General features: G+C 37.3%; 1 protein-coding gene across 1 annotated transcript in view; it reads right to left on the reverse strand.

Annotated features, from left to right (window-relative positions):
* The window catches only part of LOC136251169 (carnitine O-acetyltransferase-like), a 39,156-nt gene that overhangs the window by 4,017 nt on the left and 11,913 nt on the right, over window positions 1-23,226 (reverse strand). Inside the window, exons 2-5 of the mRNA XM_066043563.1 lie at window positions 16,693-16,995; window positions 12,599-12,717; window positions 8,090-8,143; window positions 7,883-8,042 (exon numbers count right to left, since the gene is read on the reverse strand). Of these exons, the coding sequence (XP_065899635.1) occupies window positions 7,883-8,042; window positions 8,090-8,143; window positions 12,599-12,717; window positions 16,693-16,995 (636 nt within the window). The remainder of the gene's footprint in view (window positions 1-7,882; window positions 8,043-8,089; window positions 8,144-12,598; window positions 12,718-16,692; window positions 16,996-23,226) is intronic.

The raw sequence follows: 23,226 nt of genomic DNA on the forward strand, positions 1-23,226 counted from the left end.
GTTGTAGATCTGAAGGACATGCACTGGTGATGAATAGACTTAGCAGCATCACTAAGTACCTGTTGCTTGTTCTTAATCAGACCATGAAAAATTGCCTGCTGATGATCTAAAACATGGTGTGAGAGAAACAAAGACTGTTGTAAAATGCACCAAATGATAGGACCAGCGATTCATATAGAGAACTACTGAGGCAGATGCGATCTCACAGGGATTAAAAATACCAAGGCCTCAGGGAGAGCAAACAATGACCTTTCAACATCATTAAGTGGATGGGGAACTAAAATGATGTAGAAATTGCATGATGGTGAATTACATATTCTAAAGGGAGGAAAGACTCAGCAATTCCAGGGGTAGTGCAAAGAAAACAAATATCCATTTTGATGAAAATCCATGAGTGAATGCTGAGTAAGATGTATGGGGCTGTGTCAGGGCAAAAGAAACCAGACTGCTCAGACCATCAACCCACTGCTCAACACAGTGTGCTGTGTGTGTTCCTGTACAAACTGCATAGAGCCAAGAGCAGTACCAAGGTAGGGGTGACCAGTTGAAGATACCTGTATGCCAGTGCCAGCAAAATCATCTTGAACATGTTCCAAATGTTCATTCTTAACAATTAACCAAGTCTTCTTTGCATTTGTAAAATGACAATCAGTGGATGAGAGACAATTCCATCACTGTTGGAGTTGCACCCTTTGCCATATCATCAGCATACCATACTTGGCAAGAGAGGCCAGACAATTGTCTTACAAGACGAACAAGACTGATGGCGTACATTGACATAGCCAATGGATCTCCTTGGGTGGTGCCCTCATGTGACTAAAGTGTGTTACCATAAATAAATCGGGCAGCTGCATTACTATAACTCTTAGTGAGAGTGATTGCAAGTGGTGGACACAAGTGGAACATGTTTAAAAGAGCAGCACATCTATTGAGGGAGTTGAAAGCATTAGAAGCATTCACTAACAATAGTCACTATCCATGAAAATCTCCCACATTGCATGAATTTCAACTTCACAACCACCACGCTGACAAGACAGCCTGAAGCTTATAAAACATCAGACTTCACCACACGGAGAATGGACTTGACAGTTAAGCAACATGAAACTTCCCTAAATTCCGATAGGACAAACCTCAGTATTCTTATCAAGAGCAATCAATCTATTGGTTAATAGAGGGTGCATTAGGATCAACAAATACTGTAGCTATTTTCCTATCAAACAAAGTAAGTGAGTGGCACAAATCAGTGGAGGTGGAGAAAAGGTTTAGTCTACACTGGAAAATGGAAAATAACTTGAATAATAAACAGTGACTTGGGAAATAATAAACAGTAACTTGCCAATTGTAAGGTTGCCCTTTGAAGGTTAACTTTTGTCATGGTATAAATAGGGCAGTACAATAACACTAGATCGCTCTGCTAAAAGACCGCAAAGAAACTCAACAAGAAGTTTTATTGAGAACAGGTTTCTACAAGAAGTTTTGCTGAGGATTTGCTGAAGAAGAAGAGAGACTGAACTGTTTATTGTTGTTATTTTTTATACTACAAGATTATTAAATCATTCTTAAATTTAAGTCTTCTTGAAACCAGGAGGCATTGTGGAAGTATGTACACAAACGTCACTATGAATAGCATCAAGCCCAGAGGCCCCTGCTGCTCCATCTACATGAATTACAGTACTACGTATCACATGTTTATCAAGGCAGTCAAAAATAACAGGATGTGAGCAGTCAAGAAGAGGAGCGTCAGACACAACAAGAGCTTCTGGAACAACAGGTGATGGAGCAGGTGCTTATTATCAAGTTCGTTTAGAATAGTAGAGTCACCAACAGAGGCAGATAAAGGAAGGAAAGAGCCCCATAAGCAAGTGCAGTGCAGCTTTCTGAAACATCAAACAAGCAAAAACACGAGTGTTATCTTCATGAGTTTTAGTTGAATGAGTATGATACAAACAATTCTGAATAGTACCACCTTCAGCCACCACAGCATTGATATCATCCGCTAACCAAAGTGATAGGTATCTTTCCAAACAATGAGCATGGTCATGAGGCTAAGATTTCCAGAAGGGACATGCCAGGAAACCATACGAAGGCATTAACTTTCCTTGAAGGAGTGTATTTAGATGCCACAAAACTATTTGAGGCACTCAACGGACTGTACTGTATAATTTTATCACCCAGACGACCTTTCCTCAATCGTGCTTATTGAGTTTAGATCATAAACGAGCATTGGAAAGGATCAATAAACGTGTTTGAGGAAGGGCCTGGGTGATGAGACTATGTACCGTATAGTCTAAATATTTTAAGGGACAAAATTTTCAAGGTTGAGCAATGTTACCTAATTTAAGCAGATTTGCAAATTATCCAGACTACATGGAGGTAAAATATTTCAAGGATAAAATTTTCGCTGTTAACCTCCAATACCTCAAAATCAGCCTTTCTCCCTTGAAATATTAAGGTTAACCGGCAGTATTTGGTAGCAGCTAGGCAGCGCTTTTAAAACAATTGCCACTCCCCTTAAACAATCAGAAAGCACCACAACAATGATCTAGGTCTGTAGGAAACAAGGAATTGTGCCATGCCCAATAGCTTGATCTACTGCGTAGCTGAGTGGCGAGATCAAAATACTCTAATACAGCAATTATAGTCATACATGCATTTCATAGCTATGTTCTAACAAAACAAGTTAACAAACTAGTGTAATAAATAAATTATTAATTAATGAAATATACATTTTTAAAATATACATACATAAATATACACCCAGAAACTCACAAGCACAGCATATAAGATGCCAATGCAGTGCATCATCCTCAGAGCTTAATCTCAAGCGTAAATATATCAAGACACATGGTAGTGTGTCGTGCGGCCAAGAAAGCTGGCGACCACACAGTGAGTATATTTACAGGAAGAAAGAAAACAGCTTTTTCATGCATGCATAGCTCCATGGCCCCTTCTCCAAAGCACACTATTTTTGCATTATAGCTGTCCCCCAGGTAGGGTACGCCACACAGCAAATTAGATTAAATTCGCAACAGCCATTTGCGAGATATGGGCGTCCAAAATTTCATTTTAATTTCTTTGTTTTTTTCTTCTTATGCTGTATTTTCTTCTTTTCTTCTTTGATTTCTTTTCGCATATAAAGCAAAAACTAAGCAAGTGTAAAATCGTGGGATCGAGATACTCTAATAGAGCAGTCACCATGGGGTAAAAAAGGTGAGCAAAAAAATGTCGAAAAAAACTTACCAGAGTTCGAACCAGGGACCTCCATACCTAACACCTGCATCCTTAACCACTGAACCACTGCTACCTTGACTGATCACCTCACTTAATTTCTGCTTTATAAATGAAATTTCTAGTTGAAATCTGCTTATAGTCAAACGTTTGTAATTTCATAGATCTACCAACAGAAGTTCTAGACTGTTCTAGAACATTCTATGTATGTTCTATTAGAAGTCCTCAAAAAAATGTGCACTCTATTAGAGTATTACAATAATATTATCAAATATTGAATTAAATCATGCAATGAAATACATTTATAAGTCTGTCTTCAATAATCATCATTGTATCTACATAGAAAAGAAGAAATGTGAGTAAAAACAAACCTCAAAGTCAGCCATAGGCTGGTTTTGGGGCCTTGTAAAGTACAAAAAGGAGTGAAATCCACACAAAAACAGCCAAGCTGTGAAAAAATGGTGCAGCCTTAAAAAGCCTGGGTGAAAAAAGTTGTGAAATCAAAAGTGGCGGCCAAGAAATGGCTGCAATGATGTTAATGCTAAAAAGTTTAATAATGGCTGTGTGCATTGTTAAAATTTATTAGCATTAACATCATTGCAGCCATTTCTTGGCCGCCACCTTTGATTTCACAACTTTTTTCACCCAGGCTGTTTATTGATTGTAAGTACAAACCACCAAGAAAATGTTGGTGTTTTGAAACAGGTAGGAAGATACACATTAAGAGAATACAGTTTTATATAGCATAGCATTGGTACATGCAGGACTGTCTTCACAATAAATGTTTTACTGAATGGAACATAGACCAAGCATTAAAATACCAGCACCGCTCATTATGTAGCATGCATGGTGATGTCACTTTTAAAAAACATGAGGTTTCCTTATGCCATCCTGCAAGTATACTGAAACGATGTGAGCATGCAGGTAAGCTATACATCAGTGCTGCGTGAACTTAGTTTAGACAACTGCATGTTGTATAGTACCACACAGGTGAAAACTATGTGGTGCTAGCAGTAATTATCATGAATGTTGTACATGTAACACCATTCGGATTCTACATGACCCTCAACTAATTAAGGGAGCAAAACATCAAAGTTGTTTGCCTGTGGTTTTGATAGGAATATAGCCCAATTTTTCAGTGACCTGCTTACATGCGAATTTATAGCCAACACAATTTGCAATTATAGTTACTACATGGTAAGCAAATGTTATGCTATGCACTTGAAGCTTTAATGTTGTAGTGACACATATACCTCTTATATGTATAGCTGTACAACAGTGTAACTCAAGTATTGAAACATCAACCATCATTTACGTGTACTATGCCAATGCACAAATTTATTTCTCTTTGTTGTCAGTAGTATTGTGCGATATGGCAAATTTTGTATATTGCTCTCTTCTTTTATCATGGTATGATAAATGATCATGATATACAAATTGCATGAAGTCATGGTAATAAAGTGTTAGTATTTGAGTATAAACATGCATTTTCCTGTGCAAGTAAGTCTGTTATAAAGAAATTAATACTGTCTTGAGCATCATTTTCTGATGAAATTGCTACACCATCATATTATATAGTTATACAACGGCCACGAGTGCTCTGCCTGATATAAATGCACGAGCCTGAGGGCCGTTAGGCCCGAAGGCAAGTGCGTTTATACAGGCAGAGCACGAGTGCACGTTGTATAACTGTTATGTACCACTCACCTAATAGGTGGGGAGAGTCTCACAAGACAGCTGTAACACTTATAAAGGCCAGGTTTCTAACAACGATTGTGGGTAACCAAGCCAGACGTTGCGATGACGTTCCCCCTGCAGTACTGCAGCCACCTGAGAAATTGAAAGCTAGTACACTATGGGTTATATCACTAACCTGCATTTGCTGTTCGACTCTCATCATGTAGTGCTCAGCATGCCAGTGTGCCATATAGACTAAGCACCAGACTAATCACCATAGTGATTCTCTCGAGTGAAAAAAAGCAGCTAAATAGACGGTTTAAGTAAACAAAACCTAACTACTAAACGATACTAGTCTAATTCTTACTATTTACACTGGCTAAACTCGAATCTGGTGGCATGACAAAACTGGTTCCCACAATCGAACATAAAGGTTAGTATTATTTAGAATATTTTTGTTTTATTGAGTCATTGTCGACGTGGACTACAGTTTAATCTGGGCTAAGATGGCACCAGACTAGTAAGGTGTATAAGTACGTTTATATATGTAGACTGGAGTTGTGGCCACCCGCGTTGGCATTTTCGATCGCCATTGGCTGCTTGTAAACATTATACGTATTGGTGACGTTATGGCCCACAATCGACCTTTACATGTCAGGCTATAAAAGAATTCGAGTGATCTGTGAAGTGTCTTTCCACCTATTCGGTGAGGTGTCGTAGTGGTCTTCGCCACCGGTACTTGTGCTATGCTGCACAAAACCGCAGCCAGTGCAATATCTGTATATTGCACTGCGGTCGGTGCATTATAACTTATAATGCACTCGTTGTGGTCTACAAACCGCAACCAGTGCATTATAAGTTATAATGCACTCTCTGCGGTCTGCAGCAATGTAATATACAAATTATGGCACTGGCGGTGCCTTTGAACTGCCCACGCAGGGTGGTACATATCACAATATAATATTAATTTTTTTATCACGATTACAATATAAAAATTAATACATCACGATAATAGATATAATTGGTATATTGCACATCACTAATTATGACAAATGAACTAGTACATACTTCATTAAAAGAAAGAATGGCACCAGGAATGCCATAAAAGCAGAACATATGTCCCAACAATCAATTACGTAGCAGAAAGGGAGGTGGCCATTATGCTTATTTTCAGCTATGCTTCACCTGTTACACTGTGTTTAGTGTTTTTCTAGTATACTAGAACTAGAACTAAAAGTAGTTTTAGTATAGCCTTTTCTTTTTAGTTCTAGGAACTAGAACTAGACTATAATTCCATTATAATCTATTTTAAAAACTGGAACTATACTAGAAAAGTGTTGTTTTTAAGTTTTTGAACAAGAACTAAACTAAAATTAATAGATTTGTAGTAGAAATACTAGAACTTTAGTACTGCAACTACTATATACTGCAACTGTTGTTTGAGACTTAGCAGGAATCTGATTAATGAGCTGACTACCTGGCACATTAAAGCCTCACTTTGTAGTACATATTGATGACAATTACAACCTTGTAACAACAAAGGCAACTTTTTCAAGTGGCTTGCAACATTTAGCAACCACTGCTCCATTGAAAAGAATATTTTCTTCTGGTGGAGAGGTGACAATGGGGAAACAAAGCCACATAACAGACAAAACTTAGAGAAGTCTTACATAGAAACAAGAAGTATACTGTTTAGGTACATGTAGGATGTTTTTTTTTTTCGTTTTTAAAAAAATCTATTATTAGGGTCTATTTCTCAAAATGGTATAGGATGATAATTCTAATTCACATATAGTTAGTGATCAAGTTTTTGTAAAAGCAACGAATAAGTATGACAAGTATGATAGCATCAGTACTGTACTATAACTAATACTTACTAAATTGTAGGTACTATAGTACTAACTAAAATTGTTTCAGCCGTGGATACTAAAACTAATACAAACTATTATTGTTTCTAACAAGGAATACTAGAACTAATACTAACTAAAGTTGTTTTAAACAATGAATACTACTAACTTAAAATTTTTCTGACAACTGAACTAGAACTAGAACTGTACTAGAATAATATACCTGTAGTAGAAAATCACTAACTGTGTTACAAACTAAGAACAGTATGAGAAGCGTCTCTGTAATCAATCCAGTCACTGTGGAAAATACTGGAGATAAGCAGCCACAGGGAAGCCACATCGTGCTATTACCTTGCATTGTCAGTGAAAAGAACTGGAACACAAAGGAGGACAAAGACAAGTTCATGATGCGTGTATTGTATGTACTGTGGTTGGTGAAAAGGCACATCTTGGGACAAAGTGACGTTGTACAGTGAAGAAATAAAGCCTGTAGCCTTATCCATTGTCAAGTTATGCTTGGCTGGAGGCATATTCAGTTAGTTAGGCAGCATAAAATTCTGAAAAAATTTAACATTTCATAGAAACTATTTGGAACGGTTTGTGGTTAGACTGAAGACATTTTTGGGTTTGGCTGTGTGAACCAATGCTGCCAAGCTGTCATGAATGGAATTTGAGGCTAGTTTAAGGGTGATATTTTTGGCTGGAAAAGTCAAGTTGTTATGGTCTCTAATATACAGTACTACCATACTGTATGATACTGTAACACTAATCTCGAGTACTATTAGTAAATGTAATCAAGCCCAAAAGTGCTTTCTTGCAAGATCCAAAATACTACATGTAATGCTTCTTGATCATGTAATCTATTTCTAGTCATAGAACAAAGTGGTAGGATTAGTTTGGCTAGTTTAACAATGTCACACATGTGATCAATGGTGCTGTCTATTTTCATAACATCCCCTACTGTATTTTCCCAAGTGTACTGTATTTTCACAATTATCTGCAAAACTGTACTGTATGGGTAGATACAGTACAGCTATGTGGCTACTTGGTACTGTATGGAAAATACAGCACATTGTGACAGTTTAGCCCTCTCACGCAAAGCACAATGTGTACTGTGATGTTAAACTCACATGACCATTATGTGCAACAATAATGTGACATGACTGATCAACAGGAGATCTTCTCTGAGTATCAACCTTTTCACCTGGTATTCTGCAGCATGACAACAGGTTTACATACTGTGACATGCACACTGGACCATTCTTTGTCTCTTCTGGATGAAGCATGGCACTGAAAGATAAAAATCCCCAAACAAAGAGCATCTGTATAATATGTACCTTCTGATCAGCAGTAAATACTTTGCAACAGCCACGATGGTTTTAGTAGCATGTCTGTAAAATGACATGATATACGGTACACATTATGCAGTATGGTATAAGTAGTACTGTATAGTAGAAGGGTTACACCTTCTCATGAAAATGTATTGACCAGAAACCAGCCTCACAATATCTGCATGGCACCTTTGTAGTATAATCAAACTCAAAAGTGAGACCCAGAAATGCTTTCAATGGCTACGATATTTAAAAAGCAACAACATATTATTGAAGGCCTTCATATATAACTATAAACCGCCTGCATTGTTGCCTGAGTCAGCCAGTGTCTGTGATAGCCTGCAAATAGTCTCTGTAGTCTACAAGGTGAATAAACAGTTCACTACATGTCTGTATTTCAGATTTTAATAACTTTAGCAATCAATCTGGCAGTAAAGGTATGCCATCATTTGTCACAACACAGTGCATTATAGGCAATTTAGTGACACAGGATGAAGCATGGTATGGGAGTATATAGGAATCATTAATATTCTTGGTTCCTACGTGTTGAACAAAGCCAGTGTTTTCCCGCTGTGTTTGTTTCCATTTACTGACTGTCTTGCCTTCAATGCCAGAATAATTGGAAAGGTTGAACCTCTCTCAACTAACTCCAGAAAAGTTGTTGCAAATTGCGATACCAGCAAGTAATATTTCCATATTATTCTATATGCCCCCATCAAGACCCCAGTAATAATCACAGGTAATTACAAAGGCAGTTTACGTCTATATGAAAACCATTTAGTAGAATTTTCTACTGACTGATTGATTAGTTGACTGACTGAAAACTTACTAGTGTAAGTAGATGTCCTTTTGGTATGTACAACGCATGCATCATGACTGGGGGAATTGTGTTTTAACTATATTAGGGAGAAAAAGTCAAAATAATGATTTCAAATGTAAAATGGCCATAAAGATATAGCTTCTAGGAGAAAAGATAAATTTTTAATGTAAAAATTGCTGTAAAGAAACCAAAAGTCAAATCTGTGATGGCAATGCATCCAAAAATAAATGTCATTGGACGTATAATCAATGTATGTGTCGGGTGGGTGGGCGAGCTGGCTGGCTGGCAGGCAGGCAGGCAGCAGGCAGGCAGGCAGGCAGGCAGGCAGGCAGGCAGGCAGGCAGGCAGGCAGGCAGGCAGGCAGGCAGGCAGGCAGGCAGGCAGGCAGGCAGGCAGGCAGGCAGGCAGGCAGGCAGGCAGGCAGGCAGGCAGGCAGGCAGTCAGTCAGTAAAAAATCCATTGATTTAAAAATTTTTGGAACAATGTATTAGGAAAGCATTTAGGGTTGTACTGAATGCACTTTTGCAAGGGCTTTGTTATACCTAATCAATACTGCCAAGGTGCCAGGATGGTATTGTGAAGCTGGTTTTTAGGTGATATTTTTGGCCAGATAAACGATTATCCCTAACTAGCATTGGTACCTGTCCTACGTACAGGACTGTCTCCACATCAAACGTTTGAATGCTAGAAACAGAGACCAAGCATTTAACACCTAGTAGCTATGTAGCTGAGCATACATGGTGGAAAAACGTGAGGTTTTCTTATGCCATCCTGCTGAAAGTAATGATGCAAAAAACCTTAAAGTTGTTTGTCTATGGTTTTGACAGGAATGTAGCTCAATTATTCAGTGAGTCTTCCCTACCAGTGCCTTCGACATGCTGTAAGAACAAACAAAAGCATTGGTACCTGCTTTACATGCAGGACAACTAATGTGACATAATAATGCATTGGGAACACATTAATAGTACATGCCATCTTTTAACTATGTATAGTGAAATAATGAACATGCAGGGTTAGTTAAACTACACTAAGGCAATACCTACATGACAGGTGGTGTACACATAGCACAGTTTCAGTTTCTGCATGACGTTTACTTATACTGTCAACACAGAGAAATGAGCTTGTGCATAATTTAAGCCAACACATGTACAATTTGCAATTATAGATACTGCATGGCAAGCAGAGGTTCAGAAATTGCACTATGCTATACACTTTAATGTTGTAGTGACACATAGCTATACTACTTGCCATACAAAACCCCATGCAATTGTTTAACAATAAACGATTATGACCTTTAAGGTAATGTATGATCCTTCAAGCAGATTTAGATCTAGAGTGAAAGGATGTAATCCGAAATATAGTTGTGCCAGGTCAAACACAGCTCCTAGCATGGTACTAGTAATATCATTTTTCAGATACACAATAGTACCTGTCTAATCATGCAAGTTGCTTATTTTCTACAGCAGTAACGAGGTAAATCAATATACAGATTAAGAGTAAAAGAAGCTTTTACCTATACACTGGACAAACACACAGATGGACAAATACATTGGTGATTTGCCTGCCCTACCACAAAAGTGTTATAAGAATTCCTATGATGTAAGGAAGTCTATGTGCCAGTGCTGAAAAACTGTGAGTAGAAGAGTTTGTGGATAAAAAAACATGGAACACAAAAAGGTACATTCAAAAAGGTCCTACAATTAAAAAAAAAAGAAGGGCTATGACCTAGGCAGGGATTGAACCCAGGTTGATTATAATCACTTGGGGTTAGGGGAGGTGTACAAATTACCACTATTTTGTCCGTGGTTTTTCACAGGAATGTAGCTCAACTTTTCAGTGATCCTTCCCTACACCAGTGCCTTCATCACCCTATCATACGGTACAATAGTACTGTATAGTAGGGACCACAAAGGAGTAGGCATGACCCATGAAAAAACATCACCAACCTCACTTTTCTCAAACGAAGATGAGGAAGTATAGGTTAGGCAAAACTAAGCCCAAACAAGCCTTCAGATCGACCCGAAACGCTTTCAACGAGTTGCGATGGAATTTTAAAAATAATATTATGTAATGGAATTTTCTACTGACTGATTGACTGAGTAACTGACTGACTGATGCCTTCAGACCAGCGTAACTGGACAACAGCTAAGGCTACAGGCTTAATGTTTTCACTGTTCAACTTCACTTCGGCCCAAGAGGTGCCTTTTGGCATACTGCAGTACGTACAATGCATTCTTCATGGACTTACCAGTGTCCTCCTTTGTGTCCCATTCATCTTTGTTGACATCAAAAAGTGTCAATTTGGCGGTAGCACAAGATGACTTCCTTTCGTAATGGAAATCATTCATATTTTTCATAGTGGCTACTTTGATTGCAGAGGTGCTTTTCGAACAGTTAATGATTCGTACTGTTGTGCAACAGGTTGAACATAGCTGACAACGAAGCGTAATGGATACTTCACTTTTCAGACAATAATAACTGGTGCGTGCCCATTTCTTTCTTTTGATGCAGTATGCATGGATTGCAGGAGTGCTGCTCTTGATTCGTAATGCTGTGTAACGAGTCTAACATAGCTGAAAATGGGGGTACTTCACTTTTCAGACAATAACTTGGGCGCACGGTGCCATTTCTATCTTGTGATGTGGTATGCATGGGTTCACCAGTTATAATTATTTACAAAAAACAGTTTACAAACAAGTACACACAAAAATTTGAAACTTTCAACTAGAGTAGGGACCATAGCACATCAATAAAAAATACTGGAGTAGTGCATGATATTAAATTACAGTAAATAAGAAGTGTTATATCCCTACTGTGCTTAAGATACCATAGCGGAAATGCACAGTAGGGATATAACACTTCTTATTGCTTTACTGTGATTTAATATCATGTACTACTCCAGCTTGTTTCAGTACTTTTTATCGATGTGCTATGGTCCCTACTCTAGCTGAAAATTTCTATTTTTGTGTACTTCTATGCACTGCAGAGAACGAACGGAAGCACACATGAACTCGTTGTAATAATCTTAGAGTAGCCGATGATGAGTGTTTGATTATCAGTACTAATTGTGTCAATTTGCACTGAGTATGTATATGGTGAGTATGTGGTGTGACGGACGGACAGATGGTCAGACAGCTTTATATATAGATATACAGTACATGCCACTCTACTATTACAAAAAAGATAACAAACAAGTGCAAGGAAATAATGAGAAAGTTACGGGACCATTACAATAAAAAGTGTCTAAACAAGGGAGATTATCACCTGCAGTGCAAATTAATTTTAATCTTTAATCCTTACTTTAGCCATGGTTCTTAAACATGGTGTACTAAGAGTGCAGTGTATTTGTATGCCGTAATTATGCAAATACACTGTACGTATCACCATATGAAATTTGGCATGGAACTCAGCATAATAGACTGCCTAGTATACATACATGAGCCTGTACATACTGTATGTTCAATTATGTGATTTCTGTTTCATTTTTGTTGTGATTTATTAAAGGCCCGATTATTTTCACACCACACTTTGCCATTCATAGCACATTTCCAAGCCAAGTTTAATGCATTAATGTACAGTGTAGCACCCAGTCTTTTAACCTTGTCCACCCTTTATGTTTATATGTACCTATTCCCTATATATATATTTAATACCATGCATGTACAGATATATTGTATGTAAAATCACTTTCTTACCTAAAAAATGAATCTTGGTCAGTAACATGATACATTGGATGTGTGATGGATGGATTACTGGTGATCACTACTGACTCCCTGAAGCCTAAATAAGCCTCATGATCCCACCACTCCTTAAGCTAAAGAAACACAAATCAAAACACATGAACTAAGTATTGTACCATCTTTTCCATCAATATTAATATTACAAGTACACAAAAAAATTTGTAATTTTTAACTAGAGTAGGGACCATAGCACATTGATAAAAAGTACTGAAATAAGCTGGAGTAGTGCATGATATTAAATCACAGTAAAACAATAAGAAGTGTTATATCCCTACTGTATTTTGAGCACAGTAGGGATATATAACACTTCTTATTGTTTTACTGTGATTTAATATCTCCAGCTTGTTTCAGTACTTTTTATCGATGTGCTATGTATGGTCCCTACTCTAGTTGAAAATTCCTTTTCTTATACTTGTTTGTTAACATTTTTGTAAAATAAAATTATTATGAGTGGTGAACCCACGCATACCGTATCAAAAGAAAGAATAGTGCTGCGTGCGCCAGCTATCAATTACCATAATTTGCTTTATTTTCGTGCAAAAAATTTTCATGATAGAAATTTTTATTGTAAAAATATTTTCGTATGATTTACGTGATTGACTGCTCTATTAGAGTAGTTTGATCTTGTATAAAAATTTTCGTGCAAGAAATTTTCGTACAAGTGTTTGCATACGAAAATTATTTTACAACAAAAAATAAAGCAAATTACGGTATCGTCTGAAAAGTGGAGTATCTATTACACTTTGTTGTCAGCTACGTTTACCCTGTTACAGAGCATTACAAATCAAGAACTGTTCGAAAAGCACCTCTGCAATCAAAGCAGTTACTATGAAAAATACTGATGATTTCTGTTACGAAGGGAAACCACCATGTGCTACTGCCAAATTGACACCTTTCGCTGTCATCAGCAAAGATGAATGGGATACAAAGGAGGACACTGGTAAGTCCATGAAGAATGCATTGTACGTACTGCGGTATGCCAAAAGGGACATGTTCAGGTGAAGCAAAGTCGAACAGTGAAAAAATCAAGCCTGTAGCCTTAGCCGTTATTGAGTTTCGTTTGTCTGAAAACATCAGTCAGTCAGTCAGTCAGTCAGTCAGTCAGTCAGTCAGTCACTAGAAAATTCCACTTATATATATATATATTTATTTAAATTCTATATAAAGCAACTTGTTGAAAGCGTTTCGGGCCAATTTGAAGGCTTGTTTGGACTTAGTTTTACCTAACCAATACTACTTCATCATCATCAGGGAAAACTGAGGCTGGTTTTTGGGTGATGTTTTTTCATGTGTCATGCCCAAACCTTTGTGGTTCCTACTATACTGTATGATGCAAAAGATTTAACTACATTGAATGAATTAAAATTAATGCTTATAAATTAATCTGTGAGAGTCAAACAACATGGTAATAGTGTTTCCCTCCTAAAATGTTCCCCTTTAAAATGAACGATGCTTGCCAAAATACCATCATAGAAAAGTTGCAACAAAAAAATCACACAGAATAGTCTTACATCAAATCAAGCATTAAAGTTAAGAGTACACTTACAGAAAGCTTAATTTAGAATTTTAAAAATTGCCAAAACCCAATTTTTGGTCTGCCTACCTACCTGGTTGCCTGCTAGTCCACAGTTGCAAGGCTAGAGGCCAAATGAAGGAGTGTAACGCCACCATTTCATGACACAATAACAAACTCACATGAGCCATATGCCTTTTCTGGTTCTGAAGAGTATCTGTCTTCTGCGCTTTGCCTTTCCTTTTAACTTCAATTACATGGTTGACTTCTTCTTCATGCATACCGAGGCATTAACTTTCTGCGTTGACATTTTCAGGTATATTTATTTAAGTGCCATAACACTATAGAAAGTGCTTACACTACTGTAAGAGGGAGTAGATAGTCTAGATACATATAGCTACACTTATAAAACAATGGCATAGTGTGACCACACTGTTAAACAATCACAACACACCACCATGCCCTTAATTATCATTGCTGTGTGATCACGCCCCTTAATGGCCTATCTGCAATCAGGTACAGTTTTGCCATAGAAAGGAAAGAAACAAGACATACATCTTATCTATTGTGTAGCTCACTTGAGAGAAGCATCGAGGCAATCGAGATACTCTAATAAAGCAGTCACAGCCACATGTATATCACAGCATCAGGACACATGATAGTGTGTTGTGTGGCCAAGTAAAGCTAGTGTGGACGTGAAACAGACAAGGAACCAAGAAAACGCCATTCCACACATTCATAGCTTGATAGTGCTTGAACAGAAATTAACCAGTTTTGCTGTTGAAACTTCCCAGGAGTAAGGCACCTCCTATTCCAAATTTGAGTTGAACCCACCCAGCCATCACTGAGATATGCACTTTCAACATTCATCTGATTTTATTTTCTTTTTAATCTTCTTATTATGTATTCTTGATTATTTTTATTTTCGTACACTTTAGAAAAGCACAATAACTCATACATGCTTTAGTCAATTTACTTCAAATTTAGAGGGCAATACAGCACATTTACAGTCTAATTTTCATACAGATTGAATTAAGAACAAGGGAATGCAATTTTGAAAATTTGTAAAATCAATTTGTTGTCACGTCTACGGGTGATTTTTCTTGATGGAATAACTTGAAAATCGGCCTGTACGTGAAGCAACTGTTGAAATGCAAACATTTTGTGGTTTGAAAGTACTGAGAGTATTAGCTAAAGAGAAATAAAGATAAAACAAAAACCAAACATGTGAAACAAGTGCAATTGAGATATTCTAAACGAACAGTCACCAAGAAGCAAAAAAAATGTGCAAAAACAATAGTCAGTTGTTGCTGTACACTAATTAGAACAGAGCATGTGTAACTGTTAGTTGTTACTATTACTATTGACTGTGTTGTAGGTATCTGTAGAGGAAGCACCACACATTAGTTTACCTAAACCGTTTACCTCAGGAGATGTTGTGGAGTGGCTTCAGTGATCTAACATCTGTTGTATGAATGCATGGGATAGAGAAAAGAAGCCTTTAACTGCCAACACTTTTAGAAGGTGAAGCTCTTGCCATATGGTTCAAACTAATTGAAGCACAACAGAAAGACTACGATGTTACCAAAGCTAAGATCACTGATGCCATTATGCCATTGTTTCATTAGCTGACTTCCACAAGCAATTGCTACTGCCAGAGGAATCTCTGTTGTATCAGGGGGAGTAGGATAAGCACACATGAATTCACATACAATAGTATTGAGCAAACTCTGAAAGAATTTCATATGAGCCAATAGTCTGTGTACAAATAGTAGAGGAAGGGGTGCAATGGAGTGCAATACATATTACAGTTCTATTTTGTTTGTTGTTTGCAATGGTGTGATTCTCGATAAAAAAACCCCATCTGTTATGGTGAAAAGGGGCTAATATGGTGATGATGATGCATGGCTGTCACAGTTTTCACACTGACAATAACAGTGATTATAAATGATTATAATAGGATCATTGATGTACGATCTGGTACTTCAAACAGGTAGTGTCACCGCATTTAATAAAATAGCACTTCATAGTGCACGTGAGCTTGAACGTGTCATGACCTACCCCTATTCCCCTCCCCCAAGAGCGTTGCATTTTTACTGCAGCAGTAGCATCACCGGTGCTGTTGTAATGTCCAAATACTGTAAAACAATAAGAAGTGAATATCCCTACTGTGCATTGAGTGTAGCACAGTAGGGATATTCACCTCTTACTGTCTTAATAGTATTTGGACATTACGTACTACTCCGATCCAGCTTGTTTCAGTACTTTTTATTGCAGCACTACACACTGTCCCTACTTTAATTTAAAATTCCTAATTTTTCTTATATACAGTATGTGATGAAGTATGTGATGAAGTAGGGATTACACGTCCACTGGCATAGCTGCAGCTACGTATAGATGACCTATCTTGTTTTATTGCTTTTTATTCCTATTCAAATATATTATTGTAATGTTTTCCATATACTTGAGATAGAAAAAATAACGTTTGCATGGAATGTACATGTATTATATAATCAAGATCATAATAACCACTTACCCAGTTATCATGAGTTTTAGCTCTCTCCTCCAATGCCTTTTGAAGTCTCTCCCCTTCTCCACCAAATCTACCAAACTTTTCTACAATATCAGTTGTTCTTAGATATTCTGCATCACTGACAATTGGTCTAATTGCTTTCAAATATTTATACAATGATTTCTGAAGACATGGCACGGGTAGTTTAGGCAAAGAAGACTGACTTCTGAGCATGTCTGTCTTTGGTCCTTGTGGACGGTATGAAACAATAGTGGGCAAACAAGTTTGTCTTGTAGCCATACTTCTTATGACATCTTTTGATACCAACTACAGCAATGTCAATAGCACATGCAATAACACAGGCAATACATGCCTTGCAATTAGAGCTGAGTGATAGCACAACTATTACTGTTCATGATTGATAGTAACTTTTATATCACGATAGTGATAGTATCACAATATTACTAGCAGTTATAAAAGACACTCAATCTCACATCTATGATCATGACACACGAATAATCATCACATATCTGCTTTTCTAACACTCCATTGTTACGTACTACAGTTGTAATCTTTGTGGTGCACACTCTACTGGAATTTCACAGTTATCTCAACCTTGACAATATTATGTTTGCTTCTTTTTTGACTATGAATAATTTATCATGATCAGCACGATAGCATCATGATTAGCACGATAGCATTATGATTAGCACGATGGAATCATGATTAGCACGATAGCATCATGATTAGCACGATAGCATCACGATTGTTGCTCACTATCATGATAATCTCAACTATTACTCAGCTCTACTTGCATTGTATAAACTTAATCAATGTGCACATGCATGTTTGTACATTATTTCAGTGTTTGAAGTTTTTGTTCCATAAAGCCAAGCTAAAGCAGCATTTTTACTGTACATATGGATTTAAATAACATACAATAATCCAAGCCTCTCTACTAAACGTAAGTGGGCAGACACAGTTATATGGATAATTGGCCATATGGTATATATAGTATATTAATGAATTTAAAAATGAAGTAGGGATCCAAGCGATAAAAAGTAGTGAAACAAGAGATGAATGATGGCATAGCTGGGTGGGCATGACATGTTATAACAATCATTTTGTTCAATGCCAAAGTAGGGATTTTCCCACCAAAGTATGCTGTAATACCGTCATTCATCTCTTGTTTCACTACTTATTATCGCTTGGATCCCTATCTTTTTAAATTTATAATATTTAATATACTAGTTTGTTTAGTTTTTTTGTTTTTTTTTATCGCATACAGCTATAAACGTGTGACTGTTCTATTAGGGTGACAGCTGTATAAGAACATCTTGAGTCAGCAGGGAGTGTGTCACTGTTTCATATTTTCATTGTGCTAGTATTTTGAATACAGCTAAAAAATATAGGTCAATAATAACGGGATGTGTCATTGTGATCAAGTAAACTTGTGTGGTTTCAGTGCTTGATTGTTACAACTAATCAACCAATGAATAGGCATAGTATTGAACCTATTGTGAAGTTACAGGTATCTACTGAGCGTTGAAATAAGTTTGTGGTGTCTAAATATGCTGCTCAAGGAAAGTTTTGACAGAGAAAATTAATGTCTCAACATGGTTTCATAGGATAAAGAAGGATGAAGACCAGCCTGATTGAAGATAAAGGAAAGACAAGGTGTAGAGGGCACACACTTGTCAGAACCCCAAAAGGCACATCCCACTGATGAGTTTGTTATTGTGGCATAAAACAGTGGCCATGTGCTGCTTCATTTGGCCTCTAGCCTTGTGAGTAGTCAGGCAAGCAGGCAGGCAAACAGGCAGGCAGGTAGACAAAAATTTTGAGTTTTGGTGGTTTAAAAAATTATATTTGGTTGAGTGTCTGTAAGTGTTTTCTTGCTGTATTTGATGTTAGATGAACTAATATTACTCCATAAAGGTGATTTTCATCTTGTAAGATGTTTCTAGGATGAAATTTAAAGGTGGCATATAGGCAGCACATGTCATTTTTGCGGGGATCCCTACTTTAACAGTACTACTGTACTGTCTGATACTGCATGGAAATACAGTTGATGTCAGCACTTTGATCCTTTCCACGCAAAGTGCAATAAGTTAAGCTAAAGCAGTAATAATGTACAATAATCCAAGCCTCTCTAATCATGCAACTGCAACGAGGACACTACATATACATGATATGTAGTGAGTGCACTGAGGTACAGATAGTACAGGGGGCAAACAGTAAAGGGTCCATTTCAGAATATTGTCACTTCAGTGATACGTTGTCATCAGCCTCCTTCTCCTCTCAATCATTCATCTGTAATGACCTTGAGAAAGCCTCTATTTTCAGTGAATAAATCAGTTTTTACTACTGAAGATCGTACAAATCTATCATCTCTGTGTGAGTCCATCCATTTCTACTCGCCTAAATTAATTGACACTATCAAGTTTACACTAGACAATGTTTTTATGAAGAACTTGTCATTTGCAAAGTGATAAACCCTACGGCTCTGATAGTATTCCAGCCCATCTGCTAAGAGTTGATGCAGACTTTATTTGTTCACCTCTATCATTTTCCAACTCTTCAGACTCACTACCTAGGGTGTTAATATTGTTCCAATTCGTAAAACAAGTGATAAACACTTTCCTATCATCTTATCAGTCCCACCTCCATTGTTTTTAAGGCTACCTTGCTAGGCTTTTGATTCTGTCCCACATCAGCGACTGTTACTTTGACTTGAGAATATTAGCATTTGTGGCAATCTTTATCATGGTTTGATTCTTTCTAAACTCTAAAATATTAATGCAGCTTTTCTGAATGGCTGCCTGTCAGATCTGGAGTTGCAGTTTAGTAGATGGAACTACAGAATCAGCTGTAACTACTAAGCCTTCAAACTAAGAACTTAATTGGTCACTACTCCATATCAGGAGATCTTTAATTTTTAATCAGTCTGACCCATATGCATGTGATATTCTACATAACAGAGTTGCCATTTCATTTTCATGATATTTTCAATTTTCTACCACTACCACTACTATTAGATCACATCCAACAGTGACTTTATGTTGACTATCAATCTTCATTGTTACTCATTTTTTGTCAACACTTCCTTCCTTTGGAACACCATTCCTCTCCACATCCTTACAGCTATCAAATTCTGTTTTATTTTTGTGCAAAGCTTATATTAACCTGTTCTGTATCTTTTGTAGCAATCGTTTATGGGTTGTGTATGTATGTTTGTATGTTTTGTGTGGAGAGTGCCCTTGCAGGCAATAGCTTCTGTGTATATAGATATACCCATGTCGTTGACAAAAATTGATAAACTAAGGCCATTCCAAATAAATTCTCTGTTTCCCATCCTGGACTCAGGCATATTTACATGTGGGCGAGCGGTCCATTTCCATTATTCCATTACAAGATTGGCAGCTTTTCAAGCCATTATTTGCCTGGCACAACCATACAAAACTGCACAAAAGTATGCTAAGCTTGTACTTTCCTTTACAGTAACACAAATGCAAATCTGTGCCTTGATAGCACAACGACACGTGAGCTGACAAGATCTCTTTTATTGAGCCTGTACAGTATGCAAAGAAAATACAGTGGAACCCCTCTTAACGGACACCCCCTGAATGGCGGACAGCCTCTTTATAACGGACAATTAATAAAGTCCCAAATGCAACTTCCGATATCTGTGTGTATTAATTCCCCCCTCAATAGCAGACACCTCTCTATTCTGTAAACCGGACAGTGCACAATTCCCAGATATGGCAAACACTACAGTACAACACCTCGCTAATCGCGGACATAAGTAAGAAAGGTTCATTGCCAGTTACAACAATCAGTCGAACTAAATTATTCAGAATGCAGAAAGCACTGTCTCTGGGTGTATTAATTGCCTATTCTACAAAGTGCTAAAGTTACGAGAAGCCATATGAATGCACATACAAGTACTACTGTTAATCATAATGTTCTTACCCAAGCCTTGGGCAATGGATGGAAAACAAATTATTTGGAGTGGCCTGATCCTGTAATCTAATCTCGAGTCAAATCTAAACATACAGTAAGCCTTGGGGGCGATTTATTTTGCTGGCTATGGTATACATTTGCACCAGAACTAAGAATTTTAATACAATTTTACTGGCTCTACATAGCAATGGTAATCGCAAATGAAAACAAAACTAAACTGTGGTCATCTGCTAACACCGAAAATGTTAGAAACTTTTATTATTACTCCAGACCTCACCCCTCTTTAGCACAAAAAGAACAGAGTTTGAAGACAACAGTTGGCACATGGTTGTTCAAAATTAAGTCTAGTAGGGACTAGGTCTAAGCATGTATTGCAAATTGTTATAAAGTGTTCTACAAAGTTTCAACAGGTGAGGATGAGGTGTACTTAGTGAATTCTTCACAGAGTAAACCAATTCTGTTCCTAATATCATCAAAATCAGCTTGAGGCTACAAGTAAATAGTTATTTTGCAGGGGTGAGACAAATGGGCTGATACTAACGATTTAACAAAGAGTGCCTCATGATCACTAATCCCACTTACCACATCACTAGTGAGGACCTGTCTGTAATGGAGATATCAAGGGTATTAGAGCTCCTTGTTGGGGTACTATTAATTTGGATTAATGCATTGTCAAGTAGGAAATCCATACTGAGCGAATAAGAGCGACCAGATATACATGAGTTGGACCAGTCAATATCAGGTAGATTGGCATCTTCAGTGATCCACAAAACTGAGTTTGGATGGTTTGGTTAAGTTGATTGCAAAGTTCTTCTAAGTAAGCAACATCAGTGGAGGGAGGACAGTAAATAGAACAGGCAATAAGCGAAGAATGATCTGCAAGTGGGATTTGACATGCTACTAATTCAGAACTAGAAATACTAAGTGGTACTAAGGGCATTGCAACAAGTAATAAAAACTCCTCCACATCCATCAGGGTGATCTTTATGGTAAACTGTATAACGAGAAGGAAATGCTTCACTTGTTAGATTTCAACCATAATTCAGAACCAAATACAATATCAAGGTGGTGAAGACCAAGTAAGTTCATAAAGGACTCTTTCCTTGCTACTAGAGATTGGCAATTTAGTGAGACAGCAATGTAGCTTCAGATGAAGGATCTCTGTACAGTTTCCATTAGCTGAGGGAGAATTTACAGGGGATGATATCAGGGGATCATTAGGGGGAGGGGAAATTCATCATCAGTGTGGAGTATGATTATCTGGCCCTCCACACTATCTTTCCATCTTTTATCACATACGTACAAGTACACAGAAAAATTTGGCATTCTCAACTAGAGTAGGGACCATAGCACATCGATATAAAATACTGAAACAAGCTGGAGTAGTGCATGATATTAAATCACAGTAAAACAATAAGAAGTATTATATCCCTACTGTGCATTTTCCATTATGGCATCTTGAGCACAGTAGGGACACTTTTTATTGTTCTACTGTGATTTAATATCGTGCACTACTCCAGCTTGTTTCAATACTTTTTATCAATGTGCTATGGTCCCTACTCTAGTCGAAAATTCCAAATTTTTCTGTGTATTTGTTTGTTAACATTTTTTGTAAATAATTATTATGACTGGTGAACCCACGCATACTGGATCTAAAATGGCACTGCACACCCCAATTATCGTCTGAAAAGTGAAGTATCCATTATGCTTCGTTGTCGGCTATGTTCAACCGTTACATAGCAGTACGAATCAAGAACTGTTTGAAAAGCACCTCTGCTATCAAAATAGCCACTATGACAAATATGGACGATTTCTGTTACAAAGGGAAGCCATCACATGCTATCGCCAATTGACACTTTTCGCTATCAGCAAAGATGAATGGGACACAAAGGAGGACACCGGTAAGTCCATGAAGAATGTATTGTATGTACTGCGGTATGCCAAAAGGCATCTGACAAGCTGAAGCGACGCCGAACAGTGAAAAAATCGAGCCCATAGCCTTAGCCGTTATTGAGTTACGTTTATCTGAAGGCATCAGTTGCTTACTCAGTTAGTCAGTCACTAGAAAATTCTGTTAAAAATTTTTTTTTATTCCGTAATAACTTATTGAAAGCATTTTGGGCCGATCTGAAAGCTTGTTTGGGCTTAGTTTTACCTAACCAATACTGCCTCATCATCATCAGGGGAAATTGAGGCTGTTTTTGGGTGATAATATTTCATGGGCCACGCCTACTCCTTTGTGGTCCCTACTATACAGTACTATCGTACTGTATGATACAGTACTAGTGTACTGTATGATACTATTGTATTGTATGATACATTTTCAGTTTTGTTCAACTCAAATTAAGTGCCTATCTAGAAGAAGCAACGAGATTACAATCATGCTCATGAAACAAATGAACCACAACACTGGACCAAGTATTGTAATCTTAATAAGGAATGTCAATGAGAATTGTTTTGCGTACAATAAACGTGTATCTGATATGGTGCATAGATCCAAGTAAAAATACTGTAACTAAGAAATTATGGTCTTACATCAAAAGTAAGAGGTAAGATAACATTTGTGGTATGGATCTATTTAATTTTCAAGGTGAA

This window comes from Dysidea avara, chromosome 3, assembly GCF_963678975.1.
Source record: "Dysidea avara chromosome 3, odDysAvar1.4, whole genome shotgun sequence".
Lineage (NCBI taxonomy): Eukaryota > Metazoa > Porifera > Demospongiae > Dictyoceratida > Dysideidae > Dysidea > Dysidea avara.